This window comes from Ahaetulla prasina, chromosome 5 (assembly GCF_028640845.1).
Source record: "Ahaetulla prasina isolate Xishuangbanna chromosome 5, ASM2864084v1, whole genome shotgun sequence".
NCBI lineage: Eukaryota > Metazoa > Chordata > Lepidosauria > Squamata > Colubridae > Ahaetulla > Ahaetulla prasina.
This window is the reverse complement of record NC_080543.1, coordinates 67856246-67868809: the sequence shown is the minus strand read 5'-3', so window position 1 is coordinate 67868809 and position 12564 is coordinate 67856246. Positions and strand designations below refer to the sequence as shown.

The window sequence follows — 12564 nt, the reverse complement described above, 5'->3', positions numbered from 1 at the left end:
AATCTGAGTAGTCACAGACCTGTTCTCCAAACAAGTCCATTTTATTCCATGTTCCAAAATACCTTCTTCAAAGACTCTGGCAAAGTTGTTTGTGCAACACGTTTATAGACTCTACGGAGTTCCTGAACACATCATCTCAGATCGAGGAGTTCAATTCACTTCTCACTTTTGGAAAGAATTTTTGCGACTGATTGGCTCCGCCCAAGGATTAAGCTCCTCCCATCATCCCCAGACTAATGGAAGTTGTGAACGTTCAAACTCGGTACTAGAACAATATTTACCTTGTTACATTAACTATCAACAAGGCAATTGGGCGGACCTACTACCTTTTGCAGAAGTAGCCTACAATAACTCAATTCATAGTAGCACAGGATTTACTCCTTTTAAAGTAGCTTCAGGCCAAGACTTTGTTCCTATCTCGGAACTTCCAAAGGAAAAAACCACGGTTTCATCGTTGTCAGAATGGATAGATCAAATACAAAGCACATGGAAAATGACTCGCAAAGCGATTGATGACGCCCACCGTACACACAAAAAACAAGCTGATAAAAAAAGATCCCCTGAGAACAAGTACCAAGTTGGAGATAGAGTTTATCTCTCCACCAAATATTTACAAACCACTCAGAAATCTAAAAAACTGGGACCTAAGTATGTGGGACTTTTCCCCATAGTGAAAATCATCAACCCCGTGACTGTACATCTAGAATTACCAAAAACACTTAGAAGAATTCACCCCGTTTTCCATATCAGCTTACTGACACCAGAACACTCGTCTACTTTCCGTGCTAACCATATACCCCCTCCTATACCAATTCTCATAGAGGGTGAACAACATTTTGAAGTAAAAGAAATCTTGGATTCCAGAAAACATAAAAATAAAATTCAATATCTTATTGCTTGGAAGCACTTCCTTTTGTCCCAAGCTGAATGGGTGAACAAGGAAGATGTTCGTGCTTCAGAGAAAATAGCACAATTCTATAAAAAATATCCTGACAAACCCTAACTTTTCTCTTTTCTTTTCTAGGACTAACGTCCTTGTTGCAGGAGGGCCGAATGTCAGCCTCCACTCCAATCCTCACATCCTTTTGTACACTTTATATTCAGTAGTTAGATTGCAATGGGGTTTTATGTGTAATCTATAATAGCTCATGGACTTAAGCTATATTACTATCCTATTCAGGTTAAGTGGAGAGGGCCCTTTAAGAGTGTCGTCTGACATGAGATCAAGGGGAGGGGAGATTGACGGTTTGTAATCAGCAAGAATGTTAAAGTGTAGGCTTTCCAATGGACACTGCATTCCTGAGATGATTAACAGCCAGAGACCGGCGGAAGAAGATTACCACGGGGGCCGAGAAGGAACTGGCATTGGACCAGACCTGCCTGACCTCTTGGGGGAGGAGGGACTAACGAGGGGAATATGGAATGTTAGCCATATTTTGTCTCAGATCCAACTTTACCTGGCTGTAGTCAAGATGTATTTAGTAAAAGTACTTTTCTTCATTTCCAAGTGAGGTCAAGGTGTTTTCTTTCCTAAATATAATCAGAGATAGCCTGACAGCTATCTTTTAAAACAAAACAAAATAATATCATTTTGTTTCATTGGTAATTTTGAATTTTTATCATTTGTAACTATAAAATTACCAGGTTTTTAATATATATCTTACAAAGAAAAGGGCTTTTCTTCAGAATCCAGCCTGATTTTGATTTTTTCCTTTACAGGTTGTACATGTACAGGTTTTATGATGTCATCACACCAATAACACAGAATAAGAGAATAACAAAGTTAGAAGGGATCTTGGAAGTCTTCTAGTCCAATCTCCTGCTCAAGCAGTAGACCTAGCCTAGACCATTTCAGACAAATGGTTGTCTCAAAACCTCCATTGAGGGAGCACCCACAATTTCTGAAGGCAAGCTTTTCCACTGTATCGTATCTGACTCACATATGTTCCCAGTAGATTCCCATGTAGAGTGTAACAAAACAGTTTAATTTATGGTGCAACACAATTTACAAACCCTTGGAGATGAATGGGATAATTTTTTTTTAAAAAAATGTAAGTATATTGTCAGGTCCCATATATTTCTATTAGGATGCTGGCATTCTGGTGGGAGGGGGGAGGATTGGAGAGATCTATATATGAAGTTTCTGTTTCCTGCATTACTGTGCTGTGAGTTTTGGTTTCCTGTATTGCTGTACTGTGGGAGGAGTTTTGTTTGTACTGCTTTAGATGAGTGTTTTTTAAGTGGGAAGGTTTAGTTCCTGCCTGGACCTCTTGCTATCACAAGTCTTTCAATAAAAGCTCCTTTTGGAACAACTCATTTCAAGAGTCCTGCTTTCTTGTGAAGATTTGGAGAGGCAAGACCTTACATTAGGCAGGAACTGCAAACTGGTCAACCAGGAGAGGTAATAGCCCTACCGTGGGGACTGTGCACACCATGTCTGCCCAGGGCAGTGACCACGAAGAGACTGAATTATGGGGAAGAAACCCCCACCAAGACCCAAGCAGAGGAGGCCCTCAATGTCTGGATCGAGAACATCACTTCAGGCACCACTGCCAAGCCGAGGTGGTCCATAAGCATTGGGAAGAAGGAAAGTTGGGGCGGCAGGACAAGTATGTTACCCTCACCCATGGGAGCCACCGACCCAGCTAGAAGCAGGAGATGGAAGACCTCTACAACAACAATGAACTGGAAGAAGCCCCGGACTGGTCCAACCAACTTCTGAGGGAAGCCATGAATCTCATGAGGGAGGCCATCCATGGCATGTGGATCTAGAGTGCCCTGGCTTGCATTGCAGGCAAGGTAGGAGCACAAAAAGAGGCTACTGATGAACGAGGGGGATCCCCAATCCCTGGGGCATCTACTGAAATCACAAGGGCTACTGGTGAACCCATTGCCACCACGGAAGATCCGCCCAGGAGACATCTTGATGCAAAGCAAGGCCTGCGATTTGACAGGAGGAGGTTTCCATCCTTAGAATGGAAGGTGTCAAATTTGACAGGAATCCCTAGCAACTGGGATTTTTCCTTGCACACATACTCACCTACATGCAGCAATATGGGAGGGACCTCCCTAGAGAAGGGGCCGAAGTCAGGGTTGTTATGCTGGCTCTAGAAGGATCAACTGCATGTTGGATGGTGAGCCTCCATAATGTAGATGCACCAGAGCTCCATAACTTTAACCGCTTCATGACAGCCCTGAGATGGAGATTTGAGGACCTCCTAACTGACTGCAAGGCTAGTGACTGCATAAGCCACATCAGACAGGGGTGCAGTCTAGTTACTAAGTACATCAAAGAGTTTTGTGACCTGATTTGCCACATAGATTGGCCAGAGGAAATACTCGTGATTTGGTTCAAAGATGGCTTAAACGATGACCTGTACAATGCCTGTGTTGCCCATGGAGCTCCAGTCCACCTGCATGGCTGTTGTGTCTTGGTCGAGAAAGCTGAAATCGACCAAACTCAAAACCAGTAACGCATAAGCCACTCCTGGAAGAGATCTCCACTGGAGGGGAGAAGGGAGGGAACCAAACCTCGCTCTGCCCTGCCGTGCTCAGCCACCTGCTTCAATGTGGGAAGGAAGGCCTGAATGCAGCTGAATGCCGTGCGATGATGCCCACCCAGAAAGGAGAGAAGCAGGTCAGAGGGAAACCCTCAAAGCCACCACTGCGTCCCAGATACACCACCCTAAAGGCTCATGTGGTTGTTGAGTTCCTGCTGGAATTAATTATGGTGTGAGGAATTCCGACCCCTCCGATAGAGGAACACAGTCAGTCAGAGAATTACTATGAAGACCCTTTGGTAAGTTGGGTTGTTGAACCCCTTACAACTCTTATAGAACTGTTAATTCCATTAACGGGGAGAAAAGTGAGACTTAAAGCATTGCTGGATTCGGGGTGTACAAGAAGCCTAATAAGTCTGAATCTGGTTGGGGAACTGGACATTCAACTAAGGCCACTAAAAGCTCCTGTGTCATTCTGCCAACTTGATGGGTCCATTGCAGGGGGTGCCCTGGCAACGTTTGCTACTGAACCATTCGAACTAACAATGGCAAATCACTCCGAACCATTGCTTTCATTGTGATACCAGGGATGAACTGGCCCTTACCTCTGGGACTGACCTGGTTAAAGAAGTGGAACCCAAGGGTGGACTGGATGGAGGGGACCCTCCAATTCTTTAATAATGAATTAATCTAGACTGAGGAACCCCACCAGACTGGAATGTCGCAGAGTGAGGAGGTAGCTTGCAACTGTGGTGAATGGATCCCTAATGGGCATCCCCAGGGAATACCGAGATTTGATGGATGTTTTCAGTGAAGTGGCCTCAGATGAGCTTCTGCCCCATAGGTCTACAGACTGTGCCATTGAGATTTTACCAGTACCTAAGCCGAAACTTTATACTATGACTCCCTGGGAACTGGATGAACTGTGGCAATCTATAGACAAAAACCTCAAGCATGGATTCATCAAATCGACAAGACCCAAAGTGGCTGCCTCAGTCCTGTTCTGGGAGAAGGAGATCTCATTGAGCTTATGTGTGGATTATAGAAGTTTAAATGCTATTTGCAAGGAAATCTCTATCTTCTGCCCCTAACAAAGGACATGCTGGCCCATCTGGCGAAGGGGAGAATTTTTTTCCAAACTACACTTGAGGGAGGCTTATTACCGGATCTGGATCTGGGAGGGGGATGAATGGAAAACTGTTTAATTGTCCGTTGGGATGTTTTCAGTTCAAGGTTTTGCCATTCGGGCTCCAAGGAGCTTCTGCCATTTTCATGCAGCTAATTAATGAGGTGCTGCATGAGCACTTGTATAAGGGAGTTTTGATTTGATATATTGATTTATACTGAAACTAAGATGCAACATGGTGTGGGAGGTCTTGAAGAAACTAACGGCAGCTAAGTTGTTTGCCAAACTCCCCAAATGTGAATTTCATCAAGATAAAATAGATTACCTAGGGTACTGAATCTCTCACCAGTGGGTGGGAATGGACCCCGCAAAAGTCAGAGCAGTCCTCGAGTGGGAAACCCCCCACACTTGCAAGCATACAGAACTTCCTGGGTTTTGCTAACTTTTATCGGCAGTTTATTTCCTCTTTTGCCCAAATAGCACTGTTGATTACAAATCTGTTAAAAACCAAGGGGGTAGATAAACTGAAACCTAGCCAACCACTGAAGTGGACTATGGACTGCCAACGGCATTTGAGAAACTGAAAAGACTCTTTTTGGCCAAACTGTTAGAATATTCATGACTGGGAAGACATGTAACAAGATCAGCCAATGAATAAGCATAGCAACTAAATCAGCCAATTGGGAGCTGAGACAGACTGAAGCCAGGCTGTGTCTTAGTCTGCAGCTTCTGATTCTGTGCAGAGAATTGAAACTGAAACCAAGCAGCCTGTGCATGCTTGTCTGCTCTGCTAAAATGAAACTGTTCTCTCCTGCCTTATGTTGTAACTGCTACTCTGTTTTTCCCAAAATAAGACATCCCCTGATAATAAGCCCAATTGGGCTTTTGAGCGCATGGCAATAAGGCCAAGCACTTATTTCAGGGTTCAAAAAAATATAAGTCAGGGTCTTATTTTCAGGGAAACATGTTGAACATATTTCTGATATTGGTATTGTAAATACTTCATCTAGTATGTATATAAAGAAGTTAATGAATCCTGCTGCATCAGTTTATTTGTGTGTGCTTCTGGATTTGTTTTTTGCAGGAAACTCTAACATGAACCCAGACCCAGAGAAACTATTTGTAATTCAGGCCAATGCCAGTGATGTGGCAGTCGGTGCGGTTTTACTCCAAGAGAATGAAGAAGGCAAATTACAATCATGTGCATACATCTCTAGGAAATTAACTGAAATTGAACAGAGATGGGCAATATGGGAAAAAGAGGTTTTTGCAGATGGGCACTCCTAACTTGGAGACATTTCTTAGAAGGAACCAAAATACCTTTCAACCACAAGAACTTGGAAGCACTCAAACTCCCAGGGAAAATGTCTCTAAAGCAAGTCCAGTGGGCACAGTACTTCCAATACTTTAATTTCACTTTGAAGTATTTACCAGGAGGAAAAAAACTTTTTGGCAGATGCCTTGTCCAGACTACTGCAATATAACAGTGTTAAGGTGAAAGTAATTAAGCCCATGCTCCCAGCCTCCCAATTAGTGGCTGAAGTTGTCACACACTCTCAGACAAAGAATCCCTCCATCTTAGACAATGCCACCACCACAGAATTCAAAAAGGCTTTGGAAACAGATGAGTGGTTTAGTGCCCATGGACATACTTGCATAATGAAAGATGAGTTAGCTTGGGTCGGAAATAAGCTGTATGTCCCAGCTAGGGAAAGGCTGAAAACTATGCAAGCTTGTCACAACTCCAAATTAGTTGGTCACTTTGGGTTTGTAAAAATGTTACGTTTACTGAAATGCAATTCTGGTGGCCCTCATTAAAAAAGGACATAGAAAGCTATGTAGCAAGCTGCCCCATTTGTGCTGCCGTTAAACGCAAGCGGGGAAAACTCCCAGTCTACTGCAGCTGGTGGATGACCCTTGAGCACCATAGAGAGAGCTCTCCATGGATTTCATTGTAGAATTGCCTGAGAGTTCTGGAAACACAGTGATCTGGATTGTCACAGATCTTTTCTCAAAGCAGGTTCACTTCGTCCCATGCCAAACAATCCCTACGGCCAAAGCCTTGGCTAAGCTGTTTTTGGTCCACATATACCGCTTGCATGGGGCCCCATTATGTATTATTTCTGACAGAATGGTCCAATTCACATCCAAGTTCTGGAAAGCCTTTTTGGGCTTACTTGGAGCCGAACAGACCTAGTCATCATCTACATCTGCTTCTTTTGTCCTTGAAAGGAACTGTTTGCCTTCACAAGGTCTACAAAATGTCTGAGAAGCTTATGAAAAAGATTTTCTTTAATTTATAAGTTTTATTCAAACACTTTAATATAAACTTGATGGGCCAGCAACCGTTTTGAATCAATCCTATTTTCACTGAAATGGGCCGTAATCTATGCAACTCTGATTAGTGTAGTCCATATTCATTCCAATAGTGCTTACAAATCTTATTATAAACACCATTTATTCAGTGTTCTTATATATGTTAGCAGGTGACTGAGATCTCAACTACGTTTATGACTGAGTTTAAAGCATCTTTAAACTTAGAGCATTTTTCTCTTTTATTTGTCCAAGCAGAACTCAACTAAAATACCAGTTTTGGGGCAATTGATAAAATTTTACTCTATTTCTACCAATGAAGCTGATGCAGCAGCTACAGTAAACCTGTGGTTCTGCCAGTTCATATCATCACTATTATAAATAATTCTAAAACGTGCTGCTAAACATTCTAGGTACTTGCAACTTTTTATAATCTATATTTTTATGGATATGAAAAAAAAATCAGCAGATACCAAATTGAAATCAGCATAAAATAAAAGTTTAACAATCAACAATATTGCACTGGTAATAGGAAATAATTATAGTACTTATTAATAAAGGATGCCATAATAACGTTGATGTTCCTATTTGTATGCATTAACAGCCCAAATCATGCTTTGCAATGTCTTATACTTAGCTAACATTGAATTTTATTTCTACCCTAAAAATAGATGTACTATATAATCCCACAGTGTTAGGCATTGTGAAAATTGCAATACTCTCCTCTTCATCACAGCCACTAAATCCCAAGAACGTAGAAAGTTTTGCACATTTTTTCCAAATTAATGAAACAAAATTCTTCATTAATTGCTAATTAACATAATTGTAGTATATATGTCTATATATCAATATTTTTCTACATTTTTCATAAGATAAACAATTATTTTGTATAAAAGTTTATTTTGTTCTTAAAATGAGAGGTGCCCCTTTAATTGGGGAGGACACACTGGTAGATAAGATTTTCATATTTTCCCGTACAAAATTGTGCTGTCGCACTGTTGCTGATCTCATGTACGTATTCCTACAAATTACTTTTGCTGAAGAAGTGGGTGGGATAGTCTTTGGGAGTAGACCATTAATTTCATACATCCATTGGATTGCTGCAGTCTGAAAACATAGAAGAAAAGATTCAATAAAAGTTTATCATTTGTTACTGTGAAGCATATACAGCTATTTGGTACAATGCCTGTAATTATGTCTTTCATTGTGTTCCATGTGGGGGTGCTGCACTGTTGAAACTGCACCTTAGTGGAAATAAAGCATTACCATGATAGTAAAAAAGGACATTTTGTTTTATGTACTAAGAGCAGCATGTTCAAATATGCACACTGTCTAGCACCTCAATGTGCCACAGTTTGGAAATCTGTTTCAAGGAGATTATTGCACAGTAGGAAGTACCCAAAACTAACAAATAAGGTGGTGGCTTTATTTGTATCCCAGTAACTATTGGGGGTAAGCAGAAAAAATAGCATAAATTTTTAATGTCTTAGTTTGACTTAATGAGTTATCTCATAATATGGCATAGAAAAAGCAAACTGCGAATACCCTGTTCCCCTGAAAATAAGCCCTACTTAAGAACCTGCACAGTTGGCTGGCCACCCATTCCGTCTGGTTGCTTGCAGTGTCATGGCCATGAGGCGAGGTGTGGGTGTGGAGCTGCCCAACACACCCCTCACCACCTTACCTCAGGGCCCCTGCAGCCAGGCCATCCATGTCCCAACATCTGCCTCATGGCAGCAGCACTGATAGCCATATGCAGCAGGAACCCAAGTGATCGCTGGCCCACTTCTGTTTGCTCGCGTCTGGAACATAGCAGGAGACCGAGTGGTGTGTTGGTGCCATGTCTGCAAGACAAGGCAGATGTCAGGATGTGGCTGGCTTGGCAGTGGGGGCCTTGAAGTAAACTGTTGTGGGGTGCGTGGGGCGGCTCCACTCCCCTGTCTTGTCTGATGGCCATGGGACCAGCACATCACTCGGCCTCCTGCTCCATTGTGGCCATGAGTAAGCAGAAGAAGTGGGCTGGTGACCATGCAGGCTCCTACTGGATGGAGTTGTGGGCCACCAGCAGCCTGCGGACCTGGCAGTGGAGTTGGATAGTGAGGAGGCTGGGGAGGATGATGGGCCATTCCTGGAGTCAGGAAGACCCGGACGAGGGCTCTGCATCAGAGGCAAAGATGGGGCCAGGGCCATTTGGGAGTGATGTGCAGACTCTGGAGCCTCCAGAGGCAGAAAGCAGAAAAGCAGAGGAACAGGAGGAGCCTTGCATGCATGAGAAGAGCTGCCAGAAGGCAAGAGCAGCTGAAGCAAAAAGGACAACTTGGAAGTAAGCCCAGAAGATGATTGGCCACTCCCATAAGGCTTAAAAGAGCAGCAACGAGCCGTGGGGTACTTTGTGGAAAAGCAATGTTGATTCCGTTGCTTCTTGTAAGTGTCTCTTGAACTTTGTGGGGGTTTTTTTGCCAAGAAAAGCCTTTGGCAGGTTTCGAAAGACAACAAAGATTGGTGATAAAGCCGAAGGACTTTTTATGAAGAATTTGTTTTGGACTAAGCTGAGAATGAATTAATTCTCAGCTGTTTTAATAAAGTAAGTTTGTTCAGGACTGAATTGTGTTTGGTAATCACTACTTGGGCCTCGGTAACAACAGATAGGGCTGCTGAAGCCACTGCCGTGAAGTGAGGCAGGTGTTGGGGCATGGATGGCCTGGCTGCGGGTGGGGGGGTGCTGAGGTAAGCTGGTGCAGGGCATGTGGGGCAGCTCCACTCCTCCTGCCTCACAGCCATGGTGGCACTGGTATACTGTGCAGCCTCCTGTCCCGCCACAAGCAAGCAGAAGAAGTGGGCCTCCCACACATGGAAAAAAAGTAAGCCCTAGTGCTTATTTTGGGGCCCAAAAGAAAATAAGACCCAGTCTTCTTTTCAGGGAAGCACAGATAGTTTATCCTGGAAACTTTTGTATTGGGAACACATGGGTATATTCTACCAGTATAAAAACTACAGCTGGCAAAGATCAAGCATTGCTCTTTGTATTAGGATTGAACATCTTTTCCAGTGTTTGTACACATTGCATAAGATTCTTACTAAGTGAAATAGTTACGTTACAACATTAAAACAAGATTTAAAATAAAAACAAGGTTCAAATTTAGAATGTTGTCTAAATGCTAAAGTTACTAATTAGAGTTGGTAGAAACAAGATTATTTAATAAACATTTAATGTTATCTTATGTAAACACCATTAGAAAAAATCACCTTTTATGACCAGCTTTTATTAAAAAGAAGCAAAGCACTGTGGTTTTGCAACGAAGAGCAGCCTGATTCCAAGGTTTTTTTTCATAACACTGTACTAGTTGTATCTTATAATGTTATCTTGTACTTTACCATTATATCCAGTTGAGATGAATGCAAGAGAACCAAATTTATACTGTTTTCATTCCTTCCCAATGGTGGTCACAGAAGATAATGCTGTTGATTATTTCTTAGACACTGGATTTAATTCAACATCCAAGAAATATGAGATACTATGGAATTCATCTTATTTCATCCTGTTTAGCATTTGTATGAAGACCATAACAGAACAATCTATATTTAGACACAATAATTCAAGAGACTTGAAAGAATTTTATCTGGCACTTAATGCAGGATCCAATTGTCTCCACATTGGTGGTGGGGATAAAAAAATATTAGGAGAAGCTACAGCAGTGCCAGCAAAACCTTAATACTAAGTAGTAGGCTAAATAGCTATATTTCATATATTAAATTTAAAATACATTTAACACTTGGGTTACAGTGATCAGTGATTAAGATATCAAAATAAAGATTTGATCAGTAGCAGCAATTTACAATCTAGTACACACACATACACACAAGATTCCTTTCCTTTCTTTCCTCTAAGGCAGTGGTAGTCAACCTGGTCCCTACCTCCCACTAGTGGGCGTTCCAGCTTTCATGGTGGGCAGTAGGGGTTTTGTCCAATACTGAAGCACTTTCCTTTTTTTAAAATTTAATTGACTTTTTAAAAAAAATTCATAGCATTATTTAAAAACATTTTCATTAGGTTTTCATAGAATTTCTTGTGATAATTTAAATTTCTGAAAATATACTATTTGTATCGCCGGCGCATAAGTTTAGTTCACGTTACGTAAGTGAAACTAAATGGTACTATAGTGCGACCGCAAACAAAAGAGCCTCATCCCAGAATAGCTTGCACATCTCCCCCTATACCACCCAGGTGTAACAGACAAACAGAGCTGGTAGCTGGCGCCCCCCCAACCCAATCCACGATGTGCAAGAGGCATGCGCAGACGACACAGGCTCTTTTGTTTGCGGTTGCACTGGTCAGTACGCAGTTAGATTTGTGAGAATGAGCACATGTCTACAGCTTCAAACAAAATATTGTGAAATATTATGAGCCCATGTCTCAAAAAAAGAAATACGCTTGTGGCTATTTACCAGAGTATCTGAAGATGGGTTTCATAGAATCTGTTGTAAATAAACAACATCCAATGTGTTTATTGTGTCATAAAACATTATCCAATGAGGCAATGAAGCCAAGTCGATTATGAGGACATCTTTCTACAAAGCATCCAAATGATAAGGACACATTTTACTACTAACAGAGATAAAAAAGTGGGTGGTAGGTATAAAAAGGTTGACTACCCCTGCTCTAAGGGATCCAATTTACCAACAACAACACACTACTTTTCTGGACAGGGTCTAGGAGTGACCAATTTGGCACAGACAGCCAACCACCACCAATTCACCTCTGCCAATTCACCACCATCAAGTTGCCGCAGGATACCTCCACACAATTAACTCTCTGTGGGCATAACTCATCATGGGCAGCCAGAGAGAGAGCTGGGCAAGGAGGTTGGTGGAATGCAGAGTGGTGGGGGGGGGCTTCTCATTTCCACACACCCCAGTGCCACTGCTGTCACCACTGCTGCCAAGCTCCAAGTCAAAGTGGCTGAGAACAGTGGCGGTGGGTGGTAGAGAGGCAGTGGCGGTTGCGAGCATCCCATTTTTCACATACACTGTGTCCATCCTAGACTAAGCCAAGTACAAAAATGCCAGGGAATTTTTAGAATCCTGGCACTCTGACAAATTAGCCATCAATAAACACATAGACATAAACAATATCTATAGAGTATACAAAAGAGAAAATCAACAAGCCAAAAAGGGAACAAAAAGTCCAAAACACCTCTCCACCAACAATCAGCACACAAATGAGCATAAATTAACTCCAATATTAACATTAGACCAACAATCAGGTAAACAATACCCCCAATCAAGGAACTGCCAAACAAGCCAACAGTAAACAGCCCAACTAAAGAACCTCTAAGACCACCTCCACCAACATTGTCAGGGCAAGCCATTAGAATATAAACTGAGAGCAAATCCCACTCCTTACTAGCACTGATGATGTTATCTAGTTTGGATAATGAAATGTCTGCAAGAAAACAACCAAGTTCAGAGAGCACTAAGAACCCCTCAGATTCTTTTCTGCTGTGGTACCTGCTATAGATTAGAATTGCCCCAGTCCTACTGGCTTAACATGACACCTTAAAAACCTGACTCCTGATCCGGGGGCTCAGAATAGAATAGAATAGAATAGAATAGAATAGAATAGAA

At 42.1% G+C, this 12564-nt stretch overlaps 1 protein-coding gene across 1 annotated transcript in view; it reads right to left on the bottom strand.

Annotated features, from left to right (window-relative positions):
- Positions 1-7836: 7836 nt before the first annotated feature.
- LOC131199940 (cilia- and flagella-associated protein 47-like) overlaps positions 7837-12564 on the bottom strand; it is a 173310-nt gene continuing 168582 nt past the window's right edge. Inside the window, exon 9 of the mRNA XM_058186233.1 lies at positions 7837-8046. Coding sequence (XP_058042216.1) covers positions 7837-8046 — 210 coding nt within the window. The remainder of the gene's footprint in view (positions 8047-12564) is intronic.